Source organism: Leuciscus leuciscus (genome assembly GCF_965113295.1).
Source record: "Leuciscus leuciscus genome assembly, chromosome: 8".
Classification (NCBI taxonomy): domain Eukaryota; kingdom Metazoa; phylum Chordata; class Actinopteri; order Cypriniformes; family Leuciscidae; genus Leuciscus; species Leuciscus leuciscus.
Genome location: NC_138732.1, coordinates 42,526,881 through 42,554,851, shown reverse-complemented (window position 1 = coordinate 42,554,851; position 27,971 = coordinate 42,526,881). Strand labels below are relative to the sequence as shown.

Sequence of the window (27,971 nt, the reverse complement as noted above, 5' to 3'; positions counted from 1 at the left end):
GACGGTAATTCCCTTGTTTACCGATGCACTGAATCACCTCGTTTTCCCTGTAAAACTGTGGCTAAGAGTGTCATTTTTAGACATGCGGTGCTGTCGATACTCATGTGTGTTTCAGTAAACCCCGCAGTGCTGATGAAGACGAGGAAACGGCTGTTTACTGTACTCAAGATAAATGCCATCCTGTTTTCCTTCTACACAAACTCAAACCAGTAAACAAGTGAAGACTCAGCAGGTTTAGGCAGCCTTCACAAATGTTTCTTGTCAATATGTCTGTATGAAAACTGCACAATTATTTTTCAGTCATGGAAAAAATGGGTTGTTTTGTCCACTCTTTTCCATATAAAAAGTGTTAAAGAACAAAAAAAGAATGGAAGTAGAAGTCAGTGTTTGTTTGCAAACACTCTTCAGCATATATTATTTTCTGTATAGCAGAAGAAAGAAAGTCATACACATTTTGAACAAATTCAGGGTGACTAAATTATGATGACATAAGTTTCATTTTTGGGCGAACTATCACGTTAAACCAAACATACTTTATCACTAGAAAACAGCTCAAATAAGCTGTTAAACATGAAAGTATTATGCATTTCTCCTTATATAGCATCTTTCTGGCATTTGGGTTCTTCAAAACTGTGTGAAGAACCCTAGAGTTATAGAGAACCCACAGAACTTTATTTCTAAGAGTTTATCTCTTTATTAAACGGTTATTGCCGCCCTTGATGGCCGCTTCACCCAACGGTTGTATGTATCCCTACACACAACACCCCTAGCAACCACTCTTAGCAACGCAAACAGATGTTTGATCTCATTGATATTGTTGATTGAAGACATTTTTTTTACAGTCTATGATTGAAGTTTATAGAGTAGAGTATGGTGAGAGATCGAGTGAGCGAGTGTACCTGCAGTAGATCAGTCCTATATTCATAATAAAAAATCCGTTTGAATGTCCGCTGCGATATCTTGTTCTTTGAACAGTCAGGGTTTTCCCGTGTCATTCCCGTCTGTCAGTAGCGTCTTCCTTCTCCATGTTCACAAGTTTGAGTCCTTTCAATGTAAAAGTCTCCTCTACTGACTGACTCACTCATAAAGACAGTGTTTGTCTCCATCTAATGGAGAAATAATGTATGTAACTTCTGTTGCTGTTCACGGTCAGGGACTATTTTTTCCAGCGGAAGGAATGCTTTTAGTGATTTTACTTCATGAAAGTGGCATTGATACATATTTTATGGCTTTAATATTTATTTAATATTTTAATATTTAATAAAAGGCTAGTGTTGTATCGTGAATAAGTCTAAGTCTAACAACGCCCTTCAGCCGTGACTAATTCACCATACAGCATACTCTCGTACCCTATAGCTAACTTTGAATTATCCATGCTGTTGTAAATGTTAAAAGTACTCTGATCAACTATATCAGTGTATAACATGTCTCTGCCATATTTCTTCTCTCTGTTTGTGTAGATGACGTGTTCTCAGACATCCCCGATCCAGCATGGATGGCCCGTCTCTCTCTCCCTCTGACAGCGGACTACCATGAGAACCTGTTTGTCCCTGACGGGCCCCCGTCCCCTGATGCCCGGGGTCCCGAGGCCCGTCCCGACGACCCCAGCTCGTTCTCCACCTTCGGGAAGAGCCCGGGGAAGAGCGTGCTGGAGGGCCGAGCGCTGATGTCCGAGGTCAGCTCTCTGTTCGAGATGCTCCTGACCCAGAAGGCCGAAGCCCAGTCGTGTCCTCGGGCCGATGTGCTCTACAGGCTCTCGGCCGCGTACAGGCGCTCGCTCGGCCTAGACACGCCACACACACACACTCCCCCATAATGCAGTGCGCCAACCCTATGCCACAACAATAGAAAAAAACATTTCTGATTTCTGGTGCCATGTCATTTTGGGGATCCGGCCCACATCTGGATTAAACCATAGACTGTAAAACAAGATGAGCTTCACTTTTCCACATTTCCACATTTCCACATTTCTACATTTACCATTACCCGGATGTGGGCCGGATCTGGGCTGACACAGTGTTGCTGTCTGGGACGCCTCAAGAACACGAGCCTGACCTCTAAAAATCCCTAATAATGTCTTCCTTCTTTCAACCAGGTCTGTCTGGAACAGGCCAAGACAAGAACGTTTTTTATTTTTACAACAATAAAAAAAATAAGAACAACCCTTTATTGCATGAAAATAATGTAGTTGTTTCATAAGTCCTTGAGCCGAACCGTTAACTGGTGAGCTTGAAGTGTGTGTGTTGATGAACGGTGTTATATTTCCTGAACACGTCAAACTCACTAAATCTGCAGGTCTGAGATCAACTCCCACTTGATTTTCATGTCACTTCTCTAATGTGAATATTAGTTTGTAACAGCATTCACTGGGTATGTGACTTCACCCTGCAGTTTGTGCTTTGACTGCTATAATAGTCCTAAACGTAGAAATAAGCCGAACACTGTAAATACTGCGAAGCACTGATGACGAAACTCAGTTATGCTCTGAGTGTTACTGGTTTTTCTTTGAATGCCATAAGTTATTGATATCAAAACAAAGATGTATAATTTTTTTTTTGCAATATCATTTTGTATAGGCCTATGTGTAGTGCTTTTTTATTCATAATTGTCAGCACTTTTTCTGCTTGTAAACCATGTAAGCGAAATAAAGGATTTGACAAACTCGTTGTGCTGTTTTTATTTTTTCAACATTTATGTCCCAACGAATTCAAAATTAAAACAAATAATAATAATAATAATAATACAAACATCAATTTGAAGAACTTCTTGTTTACTTACCGGTTGTATAAAAGCAGGTGGATATGTATTTGATCCACCAGGTGTTTATGGCTCGTATAGTCTGATATGGTAGTGAGAATATGGAGGAAACAGCTGTTTTATTCTGAAAACAAGTAAAAATATGCTATTCGCTGCAGATGCTGAAATTTATATGAACAAAAATATCATGATTGTAATGTAAATCAATGTGATCTTAATAACAGTATAACAGATACTTACTTAAAATGCATATAAGTAGCCTATCAATATCTGCCAATAATAGTCTTATTAAGACCATTTTTAATGCGTAGTTTTATGATCTATAGTTTTAAAACATATAGTGCAATGCAATACAACGATGATTGAGAGATGAACAAATAAACCTTAATCAAAAGCCTGATGATCATATTTTACTTTTCTAAAAAAATTTAAATTAAGATTTATAATCAAAACTCAGTCGCCTCAGTCCAGTAAGTGTTCATCTTGAAATATTACTAACAATTTCAAAGTTACTCTAAGATTCACTTCATAAAAAAAGCAGATTTGACAGCAGAAAGACGAGTGAAGCAGGAGCTGAAGGAGGACGTCTGTACAATACTGAATAACTGTATCCCTGCATTATGTGTGTATGAATTATGACAGATGATGGGCTCCCCCTGCTGGCTCTCAGCTCCTCATGATCATTCCTCATCAGTGAAATACTCTACTGTCATTATAGGACAAGTACAACAACCTTTAGAGTGGCAACTCTTAGAAGCAAGACACATTTAAAAATGTTTTTTTACCCATTAAATATAAACACACATTAACATATATTGCTGATCTCAGCAGCAGAACACACTCGCCGGGTTTAAACCCCAGGTGTGCAGGCGGGGCATGTTGTCACAGTGTGTTACTTTTATGAAGTCTATTGAAAAACCAGAAGAAAAAGGCAAATAAAGAGTTCATAAATTATTCATTATTATTGTTTTGAACTATGCTGTGTTTTCCCTTGTGCTTGTTGTCAAACTCAAAAATGCGTTTATTTTTTATTTAAAAAATGCCATTATTTTATATGAACAACTTATTCATTGTATTTTATTGACAAAATATTTTAGTTTGTCTTGTGCATTTGTTTGATTATATCAGATAATATTTTAATCTGTCATATGGTCATGTTTATAATGTACCCCACCTATGGGGCATGTTGTCACACTCACTTCCATTCTTTCAGGGTAAATCAAGGAAAAAGTAAACACTGTATTAATGAAACATAACCACATAATTGTACTAGATGTGTGAAATTAACGTGGGGAAAAAATTAATTCACTGATTCCCAAGTGGATTTACACAAACTGAGAATTTCCCGATATGAGGCACACTATGGTGGATCATCTACACATCACACTCTGGATTTGGAAGATTAGATTAGACGAAACACCAGAGGCCTGTAATGAAGCCGGTTTAGGAGGATATCCAGGTGTGTTTCAGGTTAGTTTGCTCCAACCCTGGGTTTTAGTCACTATGAAAGTGCTTTGGCTTTCGATTAGATGCAGTTCCTGCAACGACCTTCAATGGACATGAAAATCACACCAGAACAATACATAAAAACCATTTAAACTTTATTGGAATCTATGTCACAGTTGTTGTTATTGTCCACAAAATGATTAAAAAAAGAAGAACAGTCATAGGACACTAACAGAGTTTACCAGCCTACAATCAAAGCTTAGAGGAGGACAGGAGAAGAGCAGTGACAGAAGAGGAGCGCCTGAAGTGTGTTCTGGACGCCTCAGAGGAACTCATCACGATGATGATGATGATGATGATGTATATCTACAACACACATGCACAGCTGACCACTGACAGCAGAGACTGATGTCCTCCGCATCATCACAGGCTGTAGAACTTCAGGCTTCGGTCCATGCCGGTGGAGGCCAGGAACTGAGCGTGCTCTCCGAACGCCACGCCGGTCACCAGGCCAGAGTGATCTACAACACACACACACACACACACATCAGCTCACATCACTCCTGCTAAACACACACTCCTCACACACATCAGCTCACATCACTCCTGCTAAACACACACTCCTCACCCCTCTGGTGCTGCTCGTGTGTGTCGGTCCAAGAGGACCAACATTTATCATTTTATTTCAATCAAATTAATGTACTATATTTTAGTTCGATCATTTTTATTTATTTAATATTTTGTATTTCTAAGGTATTTTATGGTGCTATATTATCAGGGTTTTGCAGGAATCTTCAAATTAGATGTAATGCCTTTTTTTAAACATTTGTAATGCCACACATGACCCGACTAACCTCGGGTATATTAGTGCTGTCAATCCATTAAACCAAAATAACTCGATTAATCACATTTTTTCTGTGATTAATCGGAATTAAAAACTGTAAAATGTTGTATAGGTTTATATATTTTATAATGTAATAATTTCACAGTTAATCTACAAATGAATGTAGAGGCCAGTCTCACTGATACTAATACAGCTACTGATGTCTGGATAAAAATGATTTCCCCCTCTAATTTTAAACATTAATTATAGCCATCCAACATTACAGTAATTGAAAGCTAACAATTTTTTAACATTAGGCTTAAAAAAACCCAACAACTTTTAATTTCAGTGAACTTAAACAATCCTCACATAAACCTATAATAAATGTCTCCGGCCGCAAGCATTACCAAACCGGCACCGCGTATTTATCACACTAATGTACATATTTAGCAACAGCAAATAAAAAGGATTAATTATGAAGGCTATATTCAAATACATTTATAATATAAAATTTTCTTCAAAACTGTAAATGTTTAATGCCATTTAAGGCCTTAATTTTCACAAAATCCATTTAATGACATTAATGCCCCGCAGAAACCCTGATTATATTTACTCTGCATTTATAATCACTTTATACTACAGGGCCGTTGAATGCTTGAATCTGATTGGTTGACGAACGTTCTAAGGTGTGCATTATTTTCAGGGAAACGCACGGCTAAAGTAGTTCCAGGCAGGTCTTGACCGCATTACAGTTCCATATCACTTCGCGTAGTCAACTGTAATAACGGAAAATAGGATACAATTCATAACAAAAAAAAAGCATTTCGCCCCATGCGCTTGATCTGCAATTTTCAATGTCTAGCTTCACAATCAATAGAAACATGCAGTTTAATTTGAATAAATAAACTATAAAGTCCTATCTAATCAATAGAAAATTAAACTGAATATAGGCTAAATAAATGGATAGTCCTGCAGCACGGATTTTTATTGCAGATAATTTAACAAATAAATAATTATTGATAGGCCTACTTGTTAAAAGGGCTTTGGGTTTCATTTATTTGGCTAGTCTGTCATCTGTCAATAATAGAAAGAAAAAAAGAATGAACGAATTAATTCAAACGAATTGAATTAATTAATAAATAATAATATTGACGCACATGCTTTTCTGTCTCATTATTGCAACATCTCTCTCTAATAACTGCATTAATAACTGCATAAAGCCGGGAACACACTTTAAGGCCGGTTATGAATGTAATTTGATACTTTGACTGATCATGCCCGCGCGTGTTCAGCGCGTTCAGTCTGTGTTCAAAGTCGGTGTTTAAAATCTGCTGCAGTCGATCATGTCGATGAAAACAGTCAGAGAATGTGTCAGCTAGTCGTGTGTCCCAGCATTAGTCTGCTATCAGTGGCTCAAACCTCCGTTACTAACTCTACCTAACCCTAACTCAGCATTAGTCTGCTATCAGCGGCTCAAACCTCCGTTACTAACTCTACCTAACCCTAACCCTAACTCAGCATTAGTCTGCTATCAGCGGCTCAAACCTCCGTTACTAACTCTACCTAACCCTAACCCTAACTCAGCATTAGTCTGCTATCAGCGGCTCAAACCTCCGTTACTAACTCTACCTAACCCTAACCCTAACCCAGCATTAGTCTGCTATCAGCGGCTCAAACCTCCGTTACTAACTCTACCTAACCCTAACTCAGCATTAGTCTGCTATCAGCGGCTCAAACCTCCGTTACTAACTCTACCTAACCCTAACTCAGCATTAGTCTGCTATCAGCGGCTCAAACCTCCGTTACTAACTCTACCTAACCCTAACTCAGCATTAGTCTGCTATCAGTGGCTCAAACCTCCGTTACTAACTCTACCTAACCCTAACTCAGCATTAGTCTGCTATCAGCGGCTCAAACCTCCGTTACTAACTCTACCTAACCCTAACTCAGCATTCGTCTGCTATCAGCGGCTCAAACCTCCGTTACTAACTCTACCTAACCCTAACTCAGCATTAGTCTGCTATCAGCGGCTCAAACCTCCGTTACTAACTCTACCTAACCCTAACCCAGCATTCGTCTGCTATCAGCGGCTCAAACCTCCGTTACTAACTCTACCTAACCCTAACTCAGCATTAGTCTGCTATCAGTGGCTCAAACCTCCGTTACTAACTCTACCTAACCCTAACCCTAACTCAGCATTAGTCTGCTATCAGCGGCTCAAACCTCCGTTACTAACTCTACCTAACCCTAACCCTAACTCAGCATTAGTCTGCTATCAGTGGCTCAAACCTCTGTTACTAACTCTACCTAACCCTAACTCAGCATTAGTCTGCTATCAGCGGCTCAAACCTCCGTTACTAACTCTACCTAACCCTAACCCAGCATTCGTCTGCTATCAGCGGCTCAAACCTCCGTTACTAACTCTACCTAACCCTAACTCAGCATTAGTCTGCTATCAGTGGCTCAAACCTCCGTTACTAACTCTACCTAACCCTAACCCTAACTCAGCATTAGTCTGCTATCAGCGGCTCAAACCTCCGTTACTAACTCTACCTAACCCTAACTCAGCATTAGTCTGCTATCAGTGGCTCAAACCTCTGTTACTAACTCTACCTAACCCTAACCCTAACTCAGCATTAGTCTGCTATCAGCGGCTCAAACCTCCGTTACTAACTCTACCTAACCCTAACTCAGCATTCGTCTGCTATCAGCGGCTCAAACCTCCGTTACTAACTCTACCTAACCCTAACTCAGCATTAGTCTGCTATCAGCGGCTCAAACCTCCGTTACTAACTCTACCTAACCCTAACTCAGCATTAGTCTGCTATCAGTGGCTCAAACCTCCGTTACTAACTCTACCTAACCCTAACTCAGCATTAGTCTGCTATCAGCGGCTCAAACCTCCGTTACTAACTCTACCTAACCCTAACCCAGCATTCGTCTGCTATCAGCGGCTCAAACCTCCGTTACTAACTCTACCTAACCCTAACTCAGCATTAGTCTGCTATCAGTGGCTCAAACCTCCGTTACTAACTCTACCTAACCCTAACCCTAACTCAGCATTAGTCTGCTATCAGCGGCTCAAACCTCCGTTACTAACTCTACCTAACCCTAACCCTAACTCAGCATTAGTCTGCTATCAGTGGCTCAAACCTCTGTTACTAACTCTACCTAACCCTAACTCAGCATTAGTCTGCTATCAGCGGCTCAAACCTCCGTTACTAACTCTACCTAACCCTAACCCAGCATTCGTCTGCTATCAGCGGCTCAAACCTCCGTTACTAACTCTACCTAACCCTAACTCAGCATTAGTCTGCTATCAGTGGCTCAAACCTCCGTTACTAACTCTACCTAACCCTAACCCTAACTCAGCATTAGTCTGCTATCAGCGGCTCAAACCTCCGTTACTAACTCTACCTAACCCTAACCCTAACTCAGCATTAGTCTGCTATCAGTGGCTCAAACCTCTGTTACTAACTCTACCTAACCCTAACCCTAACTCAGCATTAGTCTGCTATCAGCGGCTCAAACCTCCGTTACTAACTCTGAAATGACGTTTTGGAATTAGCAACGGAGGCATGGGATTAGATGCGTAAGAAATTAGTCCTACATACAAGAGCGTTTTAATGACAAAAACTTTACAAACGTCTTGAAATACATAATCTGAACAATGTTTCGAGGTGTGGTAACTGTAGTATAAGCGGAATAATTGACTTCAGGCCGTTGAATTATTAGAAAAATAATGCACACCCGAGGTGTAACGGCCACTCCGCTTCGCGTCGTGACCGCATTACCACCTCGGGTGTGCATTATTTTTCTAATAATTCAACGGCCTGTCGTCAATTATTCCTTACTTATTCACTTTTTTAGCATTGACCTGAACTTAAACTGTTGTAAATCTTGAATACTTAGAACACACTCGGCAGATTATTGAAGTGAAAAAAAGTTTTAAAAAGTGAACTTAAAAATAATTTTACGTTTATTGTTATGAAAAACATGAAAAATACTATTTTCAATTTTTTTATGAAATATATATTTTCAAAAACATGTTTTACTCTAAAACTGTGAGAAAATGAAAGCCATAAATCTAAACCAGTCGTGCTCCAGATGTGCGGCTGATATGTCAGTGAATGAGCTTTCAGTGAGAGTGTGTTCGGCTGCAGTACCAAACGCTTCCACTAGAGGAAACTCCTCTCATTCATTTACAATGCGCTCATTTCTGACCACGAGGAGCACAAGTGTTTCTTTCAGGACCATTTACCTGTTCCAATCATGTGCATGATATTATTCTGTGTTCGGACACTCAGGCACGCGCGCGCACACACACAGAGAGAGTAGTTTGGCAGGACCTACCAGAGAAGTTGAGCACCTCAGACCACTGCTTGCAGATGTAAACTCTGATGTCTGATCCACCGACGGCCAGATATGTCCCACTCTGGTCGAAAACCAGAGACTTCACCTACAGGAGACACAGGGGAACATCAGACAGGCTCTCATGGAGAACAGTGAGGAACTCATGAAGAGCACATGCTCTTATACACATCTGTGGCTTATACAACACCTCATAATTGTTGTCCAAAGTGATTGTCTTGAAGTTCTTGAGTTTCCTCAGATCCCACAGCTTCAGTGAGCTGTCCTGAGCACCTGTGGGACAAACAACACTCAGGACCATTATACACTCATCCAGAGATCCACAGCCGACGCTGAGCCACAGAGGTCTGCTTTAGAGCTTTAATTCTCTGCCCGGGCCGGGTCGGGCCGATATTTCCCGCCACTGTCCTCGGGCCGGGTCGGGTCGGGCCCTTGATAAAGCACGTCACGTGTCATGCCCAGCGTCTCGTCCACTCGCACTCGCAGTCTCGCACGCGTGACGCATCACACCTGCTGTGGTGCTGTAGGGTAGGCTATTCTGTTGCTATTCTAAGTTGCTATTCTAAGTGCGACATGGATCTTGAAGAAGCAAAGAAAAAATTAAAACAGGAGAATTAACTTTGAGCAAGTTTGGAGGAAAATCGGAGGTATGGACACATTTTAAACTAGTCGTGGGGAGTGACAACATAATGTCTTGGCTTTGTCTCGTGCATTAAATGCGCACGCTGCTCGCCTATGAACAGAAAAAAACTTCGACGATGAACAGACAAGCAGTCTTGCCATGACAGAAATGATTATAGTAGTCAGCCTCAGGCCTCAATATCCGCTTTTGTTACTTTTCCGATCCATTCAACTATTTCTGAATAAACAAACAACGCAGTTTGCATGCTTCTTCCTTGTCGCATTAGGTCTATTCATTAAGATAATTGCACGCACATGAACTTGATAAATGTTACAGATATGTTTTACTATGCACAAACAAATGCCTTTCAACTTACATGTGCAAAATTCAGAATTAAATGAATGTGCTGCAATTTGTACAAAAAGAGAGTCTGTAGTAGCCTACGTGTTTTAGCCATTAAATAAGCACATAGTTTCAAGTTTGTTAAGTTTTGTTTTGAAGAAAGCTTTTCTTTAAAGTGAATTTCGTTTAGTATAAATTGTATCTTAATTTTAATACATTTTTCATCAACCAATTGCCTGGATTTGAATACATAAAAAGCAATATAGCAGACATTATAATCATGACATGGAGTCGCCGGCGCGCCGCGGTCACACCATTTGAAACTCGTAACACACGCTGTCACCGAATTTACAAATGCACATCTTGCTTGTTGCTCACACATATTATGTTGAAATAACAATATGTTGAAGTAACATTATTAATAATAATAAATCTTTAAGAATATTTGATTGAATGCTGAATGTTGTGCTTGTTCAATTTAATAAAATTAAAACTTTAATTGTGATTGAATATTGAGTGGCCAATTTTTGCTCATTTATTAATAGTATTTATATAATATATATAACTGCGCAGCTCCCCCTGTAGCCTAAATGAGCACAGCAGCACCTGCTTAAAAAAATTCTGGCGCCGCCCCTGGTTATAACGGCCCACATATTAAAAATGGTCGGGTTTAAATCGGGCTCGGGCTCATAATTACAGTAAACGTGTCGGGCCGGGCCGGGCTCGGGCACGACGTGCTCGGGCTCGGGTTGGGTCGGGCTTGATTTTTTGGGCCCGATTTAAGCTCTAGTCTGCTTTGCTCATAGAGGGACTTATTTGGTGAATGTGTTTCTAACATATGCATGTCTTATCGGATATTTTTTAGAAGATTTAGAATTTATGAACTTGCCATCCTGCATTTTATTATGCGCTATCCTAAAACACATAAAAATATGCTGATGGAAACATAACTATTGACAGTTATTAAACTGAATAGAAACAACATTGTTTTGAATTGAGCTGAATAATGACACTATAAGCTGAAATTAGTTTCATAATTAAGAGATATTACAACATTAACACTGTTCCAAAGCAGCTTGACAGTAATAATCAGCATTGTATGAAGCGCTGTGTGGGTCATGTGACCTACCGGTGGCCAGATAGTAGCCGTTCTCAGAGAAGGCGATGGCCGTCACAGGACCCGAGTGTCCGGGGAAGTTCGCCACATTGGTGCGCTCCTTCAGATCCCAGATCTTAATCTGAGAGTCGGCCGTGCCGGTGCCGAAGATCAGGCCGTCGGGATGAAACTGAGCACAGGTCAGAGCTGGAGGAGAAGAGCGGGAAACACCTCAGGTTATTCACACACAAGCATTCATCACATTTAAGGGCTGTGGGAAACATATTGTTCAGCCTTTTGGAGATCCTCAATATATGTTTTATATGCATGTTATACATTTACATTCACTCATTTCAACCAGAAGCCAATGTTGGCAAGAACATTCAAATGATCTAATGCAAGACATATGAAACAGTACAAATCTAGTTTACACTGAGATTTGAGGAAAGGAAAGACTGATGATGCGTCAGGTAGAGCCTATGGGGGAATATTCCCATTTTCCAGACAATTCAGGCCCTGCTGTCAATGACACTGCGTGTTACATTAAACTAGTTCTGAAGAAGAGTTTTTAGTTCCAAAGCGCATAAATAATGTGGTTCAGGATTTTCGACATCAAACCTCATTTTCAAGTCAGCCTGGTTGTTATTCATCAGTGGAGACAGTTTTCAAAAAAAATCATCCAGTCCTTACTTTTGGATAGTTCGCCGGTGCTAGGCTAGCACGAGTCAACGGTGCACGTTAGCCTGCCATTAAAAACAGTTTTACCCACTCCACAGTGCACCAAAAGCTAATAAATGATAACGCCAGACTATCGATGTAAATGTCTGTTGAGAGAAAAATGTTAGAAATCAAAGTACTCTTGCATCTCAGGCAAAAGTCTCATCATCATCGGCAGGTAAATACACTTGCGTGATTGTTATGTGGACCGGCTCTCTCGGTTTCCTAGGTAACCAAATATAACTCCGCCGCTGCTGTAGACTGCTTATAAATACAGGGAACAAATGATAACTAATGCAATGTGATGAAAGGGTACTTTGATTTCTAACATTATTCTCTCAACAGACATTACATCGATAGTCTGGCGTTATCATTTATTAGCTTTTGGTGAACTGTGGAGAGAGTAAAACTGTTTTTAATGGCAGGCTAACGTGCACCGTTGACTCACGCTAGCCTAGCACCGGCGAACTATCCAAAAGTAAGGACTGGATGATTTTTTTTGAAAACTGTCTCCACTGATGAATAACAACCAGGCTCACTTGAAAATGAGGTCCGATGTCGAAAATCCTGAACCACCCCTTTAATATTAGAGATGCATCATATCAGCCACCATATCGCTATCGGCCGATATAGGTTCATTTTTAATAAAAGAAGATTTGGCCGGTATATTAAAGCTGATAAATAATGTATTATTTCCTTCAGATACACACTGTTCAACATGATGGGTTTGAATTGCTTGAAATATGATTGGAATCACTTAAAAAAAGGATGAGCAGCACAAGTCTGACATATAGACTACATAAAATTATGAGAACATTATAATTGTGTGTTTGGGACAAGGCTATAAATGGTGAGATTTGTTTTAATTTTAAATCACAAAATGTAGATTTATCAGCCAATATATTGCTTTTCGGCTTTCAAACAAAGAATTATCGGCCAGAATTTTTGTATCGGTGCATCCCTAATTAATATTTATATTATCAACAGGACACAGAATATATGGTTAATATCTGGAACACATACCACATCCAGCGGTCTCATCAGTGACTTTAGTCAGCACACGTCCAGTCTGCACATCAGAGAAGGCCCAATACTACAACACACACACACACATATATAAACAAGTTAAAGGGGCTCTCAATTCATACAGTTCATACTGTCATATGTAACAATGTGTGTGTGTGAGAGAGAGTGTGAGTGTGAGAGACAGAGAGAGAGCGTGAGAGAGTGTGTGTGAGTGAGTGAGAGTGAGTGTGTGAGTGAGTGAGTGTTACCTGGTCCTCAGAGGAGCTCAGCAGATAGTCTCCAGTGGCGTGCAGAGAGAGGCCGGTGACTCCCGCCTCGTGGGCCCTGATGACCTGCACACAGTTTCCCCCAGTGACCGACCACACGCGGATCGTGCTGTCCGGAGACGCTGAGAACACCACCGACTGAGGAGAACAGGGGAAGAGCGGTGAGAGATCTGGAGATGGACGAGTGTGTGTGAGAGCACAGGAGAGATCTGACACACACCTCCTGATGGACGAGTGTGTGTGTGTGAGGAGCGAGGGCATACCTGAGCAGGGTGGTAGATGACGGACGAGACCTTTTTAGTGTGTCCTTTGAGGGTGGCGACAATCTGCTCCTCTCGCCGGTCGAACACCACCACGTTCTTATCCGCACCACCTGAAGAGAAAAACACTGTGTAATTATATGTGCAAGCGCTCACAGGAGACACATGTTCTAATCTGACCACGTGTGATCATGTCGTATTCGTGTGTAGGGTTTTTAAAATCAAACTTAAAGGGATAGTTCACCCAAACATGAGAATTACCCCATGATTTACTCAACCTCAACCCATCCTAGGTGTATATGTCATTCTTCTTTCAGACGAATACAATTGGAGTTATATTAAAAAATGTGCTGGCTCTTCTAAGCTTTATAATGGCAGTGTGTGTTTTGAAGTCCATCAAAGTGCATCTATCCATGATAAAAGTGTTGCAGGGGTTAATAAAGGCCAGATGGCCGTACGCATCGACTTGCGCCACAAGAGCAACACTTGAACTGACGCACGGCGTAATGATGAACGCGGTTGCCCAGCGCTGTGTGTTTGAACCGCGAGAGGCGTCAAAGCTTACGCTAATCCTACATCTACATCGTCAAGTGTTACTCTTTAGGTGTAAGTCGACTTGTCCAGGCCGTCTGCCGGAAGCTCGTTATTTTAGTGGATAAAGTTTTAAATATGGATATTTTTCCTACACAAACGCATCACTTCAGAAGACCTTTATTAACCCCTCAGAGCCGCGTCAAGCACTTTTATCACAGATGGATGCACTTTGATGGACTTCAAAAAACATACAGCCATTCATTGCCATTATAAAGCTTGGAAGAGCCAGGACATTTTTTAATATAACTCTGTGTTAAGAAGAATGTCATCTACACCTAGGATAGGTTGAGGGCGAGTACATATTTAAGACTTTTGATGGCCTTAAATTTGACACATCTGACTTTTTAAGGCCTGGTGTGAATGTATTGTAACGGTACCGGTGAGGACTTTGTTGGTGTCTGTTGGGCAGAGATCCAGAGAGAGGATTCCTGGTACACTGGCACTGTGAAGACCCTGTGAAGGGGAAAACAAAGCTTGATGTTTGCATGTTGCTGAGCTAACGCAATATTGTAAAAAGCATAAACACACATAGCCAGGGCTTCGGACTGAGAGCCTTTTTCTTCTCAGACCAACTGGAAAGGTCGTACTGGTACAGCGATCACACCAGTTTACTCGGACTAGGGGTGTGCGATATTGACAAAAAATTCTCTCAATATTTTTGTGGGATTTTATAGATAATATTTAGAGGATATTTTAATGAGTGTGTGTGTGTACCTTGGCAGGTTCGTGGACAGAGACTCAAAGTTCCTGATATTCTTCATATTCTGTGGTCAGTTCACCGCAGTGACAGAAATCATCTTTTACAATCAGTTTACATTGATTTCCACCTTTATAAATCCATTTTAACCTAATTAAATATATGCATCATCTTTTGTGTCAAATTCTTACATTTAATCAAATACTATTATAATAAGACACAATAGGGCTGTTACCTGTTAAATGAAATCAGTTTGAACAAAATGCATGTTTGCACTGCAGGGAAACACAGAAGCTGCATCTGAAGAGTAGATGCTTTTACACAGACTGTTAAATGCAGATCAATGTGTTTAACCTGCTGTTATACATGCAGAAATAATGTGCAGATGTTTTAAACGTTGAATATTGATATTTTAAATTGATTTTTTTTAAAAAGTAAAAATTTAAATGTGAAATTAAGTCACTGTTAATGAGTGAGTTAATGAGTTTCAACTGATTCATTCAGGAACGAAGCATTTGTCTTAATGAGCGAGTCATTGAATCATTCATTCGGTATCGAAACACCACTGTGTCTTTGTTTGGAACAATTTTCATTGGTGAAATGGAGTAAAAAACAGGCAATGTGTCTAAAATGCAAGTCACTTAATATTAACTTTTGTTTTTCACAACAGCTCAATAAACAAGATCACATTTGTAATCATGCTGACATTTGGAGAAATAAACGGCACTCTTCATGTGATATTGATTAACTATATTAAATTATATAAATATAAAGCCAGAGGTATTTTTGCCCCTTATGTTGAATATTGAGGTCATTATAAAAGGATTTTACTAGAGTAAATCACGCAGTGAAAGTGTGCGCTCTAAACGCACAAGTGCACTAGTCTCACCTACTAGACTACATGTAGTGTACGAGTGCAACTCTAGATGTGTTTTAGTGAAGTGAGGGACATTCTGGATAATGACATGGTATTATTGTAGACGATATCTATCACACACCCCTATCGCGGACCCATCTGGATCACGAGACACCGTCACTACACAGCGCTGGGACATCCAGTGAGAAGCGTTCAAACTCAGTGCTCCATTCTCAGTTATAAACCACAGATATGAGATACACAGATGTGTTTGGGGAACACAACTCGTATGTTTGGGAGCAGAGCTATGGAGTGAACAATGGGAAACGCTCATGTCTTGGTTACTCACAGCATGGGACGCCACTTGACGATACTTGCTGAGATCCTCTGCTCTGACCAGCTCCTCCGGCACGGTCTTTCCTCTCTGAACACCACACACACACACACACACACACACACACACACACACACACACACAGAAGGTTAAGAACATGTGTAAAAGCACATAAATTAAACGTAAAAACGACTGAAAGCGCACCTTCTTCCTCTCGGTGGTCAGGACGGTGGCCTTGTCTTGGAGCTGCAAAGAGAGGAGATCAGTTTGATCACTTCTGAACATGTGATCTCACACACAATCATATCCCTGATGAACACTTGTGTGTCACGCACCTTCTGTATGATCTCCGGGGTCATTCCCACCTGTTCACTGACCTCCATGGCCTCTCCGCCGGCTCCCTAAACAGGGGACAGACATTACAATCAAACACTACACTAGACTGTGCCATGAATGCTAGCTCCAGAATCTCATGATTCAATTATTGTGGTTCATAATCGATTCTTGACTCGGAATCGATTATCAGTTCGATCTATTGTACACTATAGTGCTGACAACGTGATTAACGTTCATGAACCTCATGTGTTGTAGGCTATATTGTCATTATTAGTAGCAGAATCAGTAGTAGGATTATCATCTTTTCATAATAATTATTATCAATTACTATAATTTTTTTTTAAATACAGAAACACAGAATGACGAACAATATCTTACGCACCACACCTAAGTTCAGTTAAAACGACAAATATGCGTTCATGCATGATTATCAAGTTTTAGTTCTAATTACTAAAGTTCTATCATTAAATAATGCTTGATTAGCATAATATAATGTTTGATTGACTGATTTTAAGAGTGTACATTTTGATATTTAAAAAGCTGTGCCATTTAACAAAGATAAGCTGATTTGGTGGGACTATATATAGTAAGATAGCATATCAGTCTGGAGGGTAACAAAGAAAAAGACTAGATAATGGCGATTCGATTGCCACGGTGTGTGTAGAGGGTTGAAAAGAGAAGATTACTTTTGTAGCTTTAACAAAGATAAATAGTTTTTTAAATATATGTTATTAATTGCACTTTAATAAGTGAATGTCATTTAATTTTAATAAAAGATGCGACGCTTGATTTGGTTTATATTTGCCTACTGCGCTCGCTTGCGGACATAGGAGACAAAACAGTACCTTTTCCCTCTAACATTCAGTGTAGCTTTTAGAATTGGAATTTGCTAATATTTAAGAAAAATTTAAATTTAGCTTTTCAGCCATTTTGAAGACTAGCGACATCAGGCGATGTGGACAGACTCTACATCACACAGTGAAAGTGTGAGTGACTCCCACAGCTGTGCTTTATCATCCCGACAGCACATTCATCACACCGCCTCTAACGCCTAGCAGATGAAGCAGCAGTGGTGTGTGTGTGTGTGTGTGTGTGTGTGTGTGTGTGTGATGTGCAGTACTGACCACGGCTGCGGGCTGGGAAGCAGGAGCTGCCTGAGGAGCCACCAGTCCAGCCTGAGGCTTCAGCGTGGCCAAAGCTGCGAGCAGAAGAAGAACAGGTGAGTGCTGTCCGTCACGACCTCAGAGAGGACCTCTCACACACACACACACACACACACACACACACTCTCTTACCCTCTCGGGCAGCGGTGACCTCTTTGGTGAGGCGAGCGATGACCCTGCAGGCGGCATCGTGCTGGTAGAGAGCGTGGGACAGCTCCTGTCGAGTCGTCTGAAGCTGCTGTCTCAGGGTGAAGCTGTGCAGCATCACTGCGTCCTGGAACACACACACACACACACACACACACACAGATGAGATAAATCAAGTAAAATAAAAATAAACGTATCCAGAACAGCGTCTGTCCACTGTCACTCACACTGGCTACGCTTACATACACACAAATAATCCAGTAGGAATCAGACTGACGGCTCAATCGGACTGAAATCTGATGCAGTGATGTAGAAATAGTGTAATGATGTGTGACGCGCAGAACGAGCTGTTGTTCCTGATGAATAAAGTGTCATGTAAATGAGTGTCTCGTCCTCCAATAATCCTCCTTTCTCTGTGTGTGTGTGAAGTGGAGCAGGACAACGGCCCACCAGTGCTGGTTTCAGATGCTCATACACACACACGACGGTTATATACAATATAAGCAGCAGCACAACGGTTCATATGATCATCGTCTCCAAATTATGACCAGAAATGGATAAATTAAATCTGCTGTTTAAAACAAATAAAAAACCAATGGTTATACACTACATTCAGATCCATCAATCAGAATGAATTCAGTCCGACTGAAACAGAAGTTGTGCATGTAAAGCTAGCCAGTGTTCAGCCGAACCTCTCACTAGGGCTGTCACTTTTGTGAAAAAAATCCTGTTCGATTTTTGAGACAATTGTTCATTGAATCGATTGTAAAATCGATTTTCCATGTCTAAAGACATTTTAAACGCCAAATATAGACAAATCCACGGACAACTAACATGCATTAGGACGAACGTAAAGAGGCTGGAGACGTGCACAAGTCAGCAAATATTCCTGATGATTTATTGGCGTGAAGTTTCGTGCACAATGACAAACAGGAGTGCAACATTCTCCAAAAACAATAAGCAGAGTGTGATGCCATAACATCAGTGAGAAACATCACTGCCGGCTTCAACATGGCTGAGTTTACCATTAGACATGTCAGACTAATTTCTCCTGCGTAGGAGATTGTAGACCGTAACCCGAGTCTGTGTGCCTGAGACTGTCTGAATACCAGCAGAATTCACAGTTTTGTGGTAAAAAGAGACACATTATGCAGAAGTATTTGCTGTTATGTGTGTGTGTGTGAGCCTGCAGTCGCTGTGTGACACGCGTTCGCTGCGGGTGTATCGTGATGAGCTGGACGCGCTCCGAGAGAAGCCGTTAAAATCCATTACCTATTTTCGTTTTCGAAACTTGCATTGGTTGGTCCGATCGATTGTGCAATCAATTCTCTAATGTAAAGTGCCAGCCCTACCTCTCACCACGTTAGTAACATTAGCTAGATAAGCTAGCTTTACTCAACTTAGCCCTCACCCGTCTCTAACTGTTCACCGCTAGCCCATTATTGCCACTGCTAGAGCTAAATACACTAGACACTAGGGTTGGGTATCGTTTGAACTTTAACTTATACGATTATGATTCTACTTATCGATTTCGATTCTTATCAATTTCTAATTTTGATTCCAATACGGCAAAAAAAAAAAAAAAAAAATTAGATATTATTAATGTTTATTTTTAGTCTTATTGCAAAACGTTTAATTGTAGCTGAACATCATGAACAACTCAACAGGCTAAAGAAGTGTTTCCAGATTTTCAGGTTCAGAAACTGGAATCAAATGTAAAATAACACTGCACTTTATTAATAAAATATACATTACAACTATAGTTGCAAAGGTTATTCAGTGAAGAATGAGTGAATCTTCTCTTTGTCTGATCAGTGTTATTATAGAGACGCCGCAGAAATATTAGTGATGTCAGAAAACAGCTTCTGAGTCTCGTGCTTAAATGGTTCAAAATCACATAAAAGTCTCTTCTTCTGAGAGTGCGCAGCAGAGCGAACACCAATGCTTTAAAGTCATTCAAATTAACACAAAGGAATCAAAATTTACATTTTATAACAAGTATCCAATTCCTGACCTCCTTTTTTAAATTGTGTTACTGATCTGTATGATTCCCATGGGTCAGGATTCGGGTTGGGGATCGTTTGGGTTTTTTTCAATACCGGTGCCAAATCAATACTTTTAAAACAGTACCGGTGCCTGAACCGATACTATGGTGAATGACATTAAAGAACGGTTTATTATTGAATTTTTTTTTATATATATATATTTTTTTTTAATTGAATATATTTTTTTATAGTAAATATATAAATATAAGTAGTCTAAATACAAAACAACACATTTACATCATAAATTCCCAATAAAACCTAAGCCACCTAACCCAACTACAATAACCTAACACTAAATAACACTACAGTGCTAATAACAGCAGAGTCTGTATTCTGGTGATCCAGCTTTACATCTCAGCACTACTTCCACATGTTTCCTTCTCTGGCCAAACACCACAGCTCTCATGACTCATGTCCTGCACACGGTGAGCGTTATTTACAACGCATCACTGTAAACACCGTGAAGCTGATGATCACGCAATCTGAGCATTAATCACACCGGTGTGAACGATCGTACGCATCGAGGGTTAACTAGCGATCACATGCGGTGATGATGCTTGAGTGTTTCGGAGAAGCAGAGGGGAATGTTTCAACCGAAATATTACCCAACCCTAGTCAGGACTTTAGGCTGAAATACCCAGAAGAACCTCGTCCCTGGACAAACTCAGCTGTGGAGAAGACCCTTGTTCTCGGGTCGGGAACTCACCCACTCGTCCTGCAGGGATTTGAGGATGGCAGGAATGCTGGTGGCAGAGGGAGCCTTCGGGCGGATGGGGTGAGACACTGAAAGAGAGGAACACACATTGGAATCGTGGCCATACAGAGTGTGTGGATCATTATATTGGACCTGTGCATTCATCATAGTTTTTCTTCATCTGCTCACACACATTTTCAAAACGTTGCCTCTTTTTTTTTTTTTTTTACTTTACACCCAAATCCAAGAATTGCACACACACACACAATGCCTCACATCTCTTGCAAAATGAAGCACTGTATTCAAAATATCACAAACATCTCAAAGGCAAACATTTGTCTTACGTTGCAAACACCTTTGTCATAATGTTATATTTTTGGATAAATCATATACAGTTATTCAAATCCTAAAGCTCTTCTTTCATGAGCTCATATGTTCATTTCTGTACGAGAGTGAAAGTAATTGGCAGAGATGTTGAAAAGTTCATGTTAAACACGAAAGCAAGATTGAAACCAAACTACAGTACTGTCGAGTACAGTACTGTCGAGTACAGTACAGTTGAGTACAGTACAGTTGAGTACAGTACAGTTGAGTACAGTACAGTTGAGTACAGTACAGTTGAGTACAGTACTGTAAGTGGATCAAAAAAGCTCAAAGTTGTCCTAACACAAGAACGGGTATTGATCAAAATTCATGTATAACTTTGATGAAAGCTTTTGATCCACTTCAAATGTTGACTACAGTTTTTATTTTTACTGTAAGCGTTTGTGATTGTGAATACAGTATTACACAGTCCGAAGAACCTATAACTTGACCCGTTTATAAGCCTATTCTAAAGCCCTGATTGACTGGTGTTCAGTAGCAATGAGTGTTTGCAGCACATGTGAGTAGTGTGTGTGAGGCTCTGATGAATTACTGGTGTGTTTTGATATTTGTGTTTGAAAAAGGAAATCAAGATTCTTCCTGTTAGACTTTTGTGTGTTACATAGAGAAGTGTGTGTTGTGGTTTGCAAAGTGTTTTATTAAGTCTAAGACCAATAATTAGTGTATAGTTTTGCAGATTTGGTGTGTCTCTGGCGTTGAGTGTCAGGTTTCAGAGGTTGTGTGTGAGCCGTTGAGAACACTGTGAGGTGGGCCGAGTGTGTGTACCCTTGATGTCGATGAGCTGCTCCTCAGACAGAGGCTGTCCGTTGATGGGGTCCGCTCCATTCTCAGCGATGTACTTCTCGATCAGACGCCTCTCGAACACTTGGTTGGACACAGGAGAGACACAGGGGTGCTCCGGAACCTCGTTGGAGACTGGGAGGAGGACAAGATTTGGATTTGAGATCATGTAACATAATTTTACAGTGTCCTTGTTCGGTGATGATACTTACTGTGGTAATGATAACAACAAAACATTGTGCGTCATTACATGCAACTAACCCTGAACTAAACCCTACTCCTGAAAGTACATGATCATTAATAGTATTCAGCACTTACAAGTATAATTACTAAGTGTATCAAAAGACACATTAATATAAAGTAAGTGTTGCGTTAGGACCAACTGGTTTCATTCAAAGCAACAAACAAACATGAAGTTTCCTTCCTCTGCAGAACAAAATACCTCATTATAGTTCCACCACTATTCATCAAATCAATATCATACGTTATTATCTAATGTTTAAACTCAACAATTAGGCTAGACTTCACAAACCTTGCCGTTTATGTTTATTTTCCCTGTGTTTTGCTTGCCGACACAGAGTTAGCTCGGGCTTCAGACACACAAGCAGAAGTTCAGGCGTCAGATTTCACATATATGCGCTTCTAGTTTAGTGAAATACAGCAGAGCCGCGGAAGAAAGCATCGCTATTAAAGCGTAGTTTCTCAAACACAAAGTTTCTGCTAATATGTGCACAATAGCTAACCCTGCTAATCACTCATGCTAACTGAAACAAACTCACTTACTCGCACAAACCAAAGACATCTCGCTCGAACAGACGCGATTCCGCTTCTCAAGTAAAGCTGGAGATATATCAGTTCATCCACCGGGGTAAAATCCACACAGAGATAGTGCTTTTATCTCAGTCAAGGCGCTGCATGCCCTGAGTCAGGACGGTCGGAACACGTTGAGATGCCGTGCCGCTCAAACACCGGTGCATGACGGGATACTGGAGAGCGGAAGTAGAAACCGACGGGCTTCCGCCATAAGGCGCACCACATCCACATACATTTGTGCGCAAAAGTATAATCTTTTAAATATATGAATCTGTACAATTGGTAATGGGCGTGTAAATAGAAAGTCTTCTCGATAATCACAAACGGCCTGATTGGCTTGCGCTGAGAAATGTCACAGGCACCACGTGACATATATTCTATTGCAAAACAACAGGTGTGTTTCTATACTGGAGCATAAACTCACTTACACGTATAAAGCTGTACCTGTATTTTTAGCGGCCTGTGTTTCAACAGATTTGGAGTAAATAGTCTATTTCACCCTGTGCTCTCTATCCACCTGTGAGTGAACTGAACTGAACCGAGTGATTCAGACCGATTCGCGAACCGATTCAGATTCATTCATGAACGTGGGAACAAGTATTTGTGTCTTTTATTCTTTATTTTCGTATCTCATTTAGGTTTTAACAGTGTCATAAAAGCTATGTATGTTTAGGATTTCATTTTATTCAGTACAACCCAATTGTTAGCATTAATATACAGAACAGAGGAATATCAAAGAATAAACCGGTGATTAATGAAATGTACACGGGAAATATTTTCTAGTTCTGTTACAATTTCATTGAAATCTTGCTTGTTATTTTTGAATTAAAAAACGGTTTACAGAAAGTTTTTGTTTTTTAATTGTTGTGGGTTCCATTTACTTTTATTATAATTAATAATTATGTTTAAACTGACTTTAAGTGGTTTAAATAAATAAAAATATTACACTTTGAAAAATAGTAAATAGTAACCATTGACAACAGATAAAAACTATTATAACAAAAGTATAACTTAAAAAAAATCAAGCAAAATAAATATAACAAGACATTTTCTAATTCTGTGGTCAAAATGTAATTGAAAACGTGGACATTTAATTTGCTTTTAAAAAAAAAATGTTTTAATTGTTGTGGGTTCCATATACTTAATATATATTTATACTTAATAATCATGTTTAAAACTGACCTTAACTGGTTTTAATAAAATTAATTAAAAACAATCACAAAAAAAACATGACTAGGAAAAATAATAAATAGTAACCATTGCCAACAGATTAAAACTATTATGACAAAATTACTACTACAAAAATCAAACCTAATTTATATAACATATAAAATAAAAATTATAATTGCATTTCACATTTTCACAAACGAATACACTATACAGTAATCATAGCATCAGGTTTGAGCTTTTGTAAATGGACCTTTATTACCCATATTTAATTAAGCTTATAACGAGCTCATTATGAGCACAGAGGATGTGCGTTCTGCAAATGTAACTGGGGAAATTGTAATTGTTTAGTTGATTTCCTTTAATACATATCGGTGTGTCCTTTCACCCGTGTGGTATAGCTATGTGTTGAGACCGCTAAATATATGATGATGATAATAACAAAACACAAAAATATGAATAAAATGGCAGGAAGTAAAAAGAAAAAAACATTTATTGATGATACAGAGAAAAAAGAGACACAGTTTGTCAGTCCATTTATAAACTCTAGAGCCGCTGAATCCTTCAGTCCCGGTTTAACGGCTGTTTCAGATCAAAGATGCCGGTTCCTCCTTTCACAACCTTTCCTGCGACCAGGCAAGCGGAGGGCGACCGCAGCTTATCAGAAGAGCCTGACAACACAACACAACACAACACACAATCACTGTAGTGCTGAACAACAGGAGTATTACATCCAGAACCAGCACTGTAATGCATAATAACTCCTCCTCGACTGGGACACACACACACACACACACACACACACACACACACACACACACACACACACACACACACACACACACACACACACACATACCCAGCATGGTGGCCTGCTTGAGGAACCTGTAGGAGGACTCGAAGGTCATCTGCTGTAGTGGAGAGCTGCTGGAGCGGATGGTGAAGCGGTTCAGTGGCTGGTACACTCCCTCGAAACACATGTACTCGGCCACCAGAGACAGGTGCCGCGGGTCCACCTCGATCCCTGAGGAGAAACACACACACATTCAATATCCCAGTGTCCACAATATGGAGAGGATCACTCTCTCTCACTCACTCACTCACTCGCTCACTCACTCGCTCACTCGCTCACTGACACACACTCACTCGCTCGCTCACACTCACTCGCTCGCTCACACTCACTCGCTCACTCACTCACTCACTCACTCGCTCACTCACTCACTCACTCACTCACTCACTCACTCACTCACTCACTCACTCACTCACTCACTCACTCACTCACTCACTCACTCACTCGCTCGCTCGCTCACTCACTCACTCACTCACTCACTCACTCACTCACTTGCTCATTTGCTCACTCACTCACTCGCTCACAAAAATAACTCTCACTCACTCACTCAAATAACTCACTCACTCACTCACTAACTCACACTCTCTCTCACTCGCTCGCAAAAATTACTCACTCACAAAAATAACTCACTCAAAAATAACTCACTCGCTCACTCACTGACACACACACTCGCTCGCTCACTCACTCACTCACAAAAATAACTCTCACTCACTCACTTAAATAACTCACTCGCTCACTCACTGACACACTCGCTCGCTCACTCACAAAAATAACTCTCACTCACTCACTCACTCTCACAGCACTCACTCACAGCACTCACTCAATCACACACACTCACTCACACACAGCACTCACAGCACTCATACACTCACTCACTCACTCACAGCACTCACTCACAGCACTCACTCACAGCACTCACTCACTCACAGCACTCACTCACTCACAGCACTCACTCACTCACTCACAGCACTCACTCACAGCACTCACTCACAGCACTCACTCACTCACAGCACTCACTCACAGCACTCACTCACAGCACTCACTCACAGCACTCACTCACAGCACTCACTCACAGCACTCACTCACAGCACTCACAGCACTCACTCACTCACTCACAGCACTCACTCACTCACAGCACTCACAGCACTCACTCACAGCACTCACTCACTCACAGCACTCACTCACAGCACTCACTCACAGCACTCACTCACAGCACTCACTCACAGCACTCACTCACTCACAGCACTCACTCACTCACAGCACTCACTCACAGCACTCACTCACTCACAGCACTCACAGCACTCACTCACTCACTCCACTCACTCACAGCACTCACTCACAGCACTCACTCACTCACTGCACTCACTCACTCACAGCACTCACTCACTCACAGCACTCACTCCACTCACAGCACTCACTCACTCACAGCACTCACTCACTCCACTCACTCACAGCACTCACTCACAGCACTCACTCACTCACAGCACTCACTCACTCACAGCACTCACTCACAGCACTCACTCACAGCACTCACTCACAGCACTCACTCACAGCACTCACTCACAGCACTCACTCACTCACAGCACTCACTCACAGCACTCACTCACAGCACTCACTCACAGCACTCACTCACAGCACTCACTCACAGCACTGACTCACAGCACTCACTCACAGCACTCACTCACAGCACTCACTCACAGCACTCACTCACAGCACTCACTCACTCACTCACTCACAGCACTCACTCACAGCACTCACTCACAGCACGCACTCACAGCACGCACTCACAGCACTCACTCACTCACTCACTCACAGCACTCACTCACTCACAGCACTCACTCACTCACTCACTCACAGCACTCACTCACTCACAGCACTCACTCACTCACAGCACTCACTCCACTCACAGCACTCACTCACTCACAGCACTCACTCACTCACAGCACTCACTCACTCACAGCACTCACTCACTCACAGCACTCACTCCACTCACTCACAGCACTCACTCACAGCACTCACTCACAGCACTCACTCACAGCACTCACTCACTCACTCACTCACAGCACTCACAGCACTCACTCACTCACAGCACTCACTCACAGCACTCACTCACAGCACTCACTCACAGCACTCACTCACAGCACTCACTCACAGCACTCACTCACAGCACTCACTCACAGCACGCACTCACAGCACGCACTCACAGCACGCACTCACTCACTCACTCACAGCACTCACTCACTCACAGCACTCACTCACTCACTCACTCACAGCACTCACTCACTCACAGCACTCACTCACTCACAGCACTCACTCACTCACAGCACTCACTCACTCACAGCACTCACTCCACTCACTCACAGCACTCACTCACAGCACTCACTCACTCACTCACTCACAGCACTCACTCACAGCACTCACTCACTCACTCACAGCACTCACAGCACTCACTCACTCACAGCACTCACTCACAGCACTCACTCACAGCACTCACTCACAGCACTCACTCACTCACTCACAGCACTCACTCACAGCACTCACTCCACTCACTCACAGCACTCACTCACAGCACTCACTCACAGCACTCACTCACAGCACGCACTCACTCACTCACTCACAGCACTCACTCACAGCACGCACTCACTCACTCACTCACAGCATTCACTCACTCACTCACAGCACTCACTCACTCACAGCACTCACTCCACTCACAGCACTCACTCCACTCACAGCACTCACTCACTCACAGCACTCACTCCACTCACTCACAGCACTCACTCACAGCACTCACTCACAGCACTCACTCACAGCACTCACTCACAGCACTCACTCACTCACAGCACTCACTCACAGCACTCACTCACAGCACTCACTCACAGCACTCACTCACAGCACTCACTCACAGCACTCACTCACAGCACTCACTCACAGCACTCACTCACTCACAGCACTCACTCACAGCACTCACTCACAGCACTCACTCACAGCACTCACTCACAGCACTCACTCACAGCACTCACTCACAGCACTCACTCACAGCACTCACTCACAGCACTCACTCACTCACTCACAGCACTCACTCACAGCACTCACTCACTCACAGCACTCACTCACTCACAGCACTCACTCACTCACAGCACTCACTCACATCACTCACTCACAGCACTCACTCACATCACTCACTCACAGCACTCACTCACAGCACTCACTCACAGCACTCACTCACTCACTCACTCACAGCACTCACTCACAGCACTCACTCACAGCACTCACAGCACTCACTCACAGCACTCACTCACAGCACTCACTCACAGCACTCACTCACAGCACTCACTCACAGCACTCACTCACAGCACTCACTCACAGCACTCACTCACAGCACTCA

General features: G+C 41.5%; 3 protein-coding genes across 4 annotated transcripts in view; 1 reads left to right on the top strand and 2 right to left on the bottom strand.

The window, feature by feature from the left end:
• The window catches only part of pcdh12 (protocadherin 12), a 13,047-nt gene extending 10,386 nt beyond the window's left edge, over positions 1–2,661 (top strand). For both annotated transcript variants that reach the window (XM_082178075.1, XM_082178074.1), the window contains one exon: positions 1,461–2,661. In XM_082178075.1, the coding sequence (XP_082034201.1) occupies positions 1,461–1,816 (356 nt within the window). In that variant the 3' untranslated portion in view covers positions 1,817–2,661. The remainder of the gene's footprint in view (positions 1–1,460) is intronic.
• A 1,680-nt stretch (positions 2,662–4,341) lies between these two features.
• prpf19 (pre-mRNA processing factor 19) lies at positions 4,342–22,741 on the bottom strand. The gene is made up of 16 exons (XM_082178088.1): positions 22,540–22,741; positions 21,742–21,891; positions 20,605–20,681; positions 17,839–17,980; positions 17,668–17,741; positions 16,543–16,608; positions 16,412–16,453; positions 16,223–16,297; positions 14,698–14,773; positions 13,730–13,839; positions 13,449–13,604; positions 13,198–13,267; positions 11,491–11,664; positions 9,588–9,670; positions 9,380–9,485; positions 4,342–4,724 (listed from the first exon to the last, which is right to left on the bottom strand). The coding sequence occupies exons 1-16, from the start codon at positions 22,556–22,558 to the stop codon at positions 4,627–4,629; spliced, it is 1,518 nt and encodes a 505-aa protein (XP_082034214.1). The 5' UTR covers positions 22,559–22,741; the 3' UTR covers positions 4,342–4,626.
• A 1,470-nt stretch (positions 22,742–24,211) lies between these two features.
• Positions 24,212–27,971, bottom strand: part of polr1a (RNA polymerase I subunit A) — a 46,646-nt gene continuing 42,886 nt past the window's right edge. Inside the window, exons 33-34 of the mRNA XM_082178073.1 lie at positions 24,596–24,760; positions 24,212–24,407 (exon numbers count right to left, since the gene is read on the bottom strand). Coding sequence (XP_082034199.1) covers positions 24,301–24,407; positions 24,596–24,760 — 272 coding nt within the window. The 3' untranslated portion in view covers positions 24,212–24,300. The remainder of the gene's footprint in view (positions 24,408–24,595; positions 24,761–27,971) is intronic.

Coding starts and splice junctions, on each gene's coding strand:
- prpf19 (XM_082178088.1), bottom strand. Junction 20,682..21,741: donor GCAGCTCATCGACATCAAGG/GTACACACACTC, acceptor CCTCTCTTTCAG/TGTCTCACCCCATCCGCCCG. Junction 17,981..20,604: donor AATCCCTGCAGGACGAGTGG/GTGAGTTCCCGA, acceptor TGTGTGTTCCAG/GACGCAGTGATGCTGCACAG.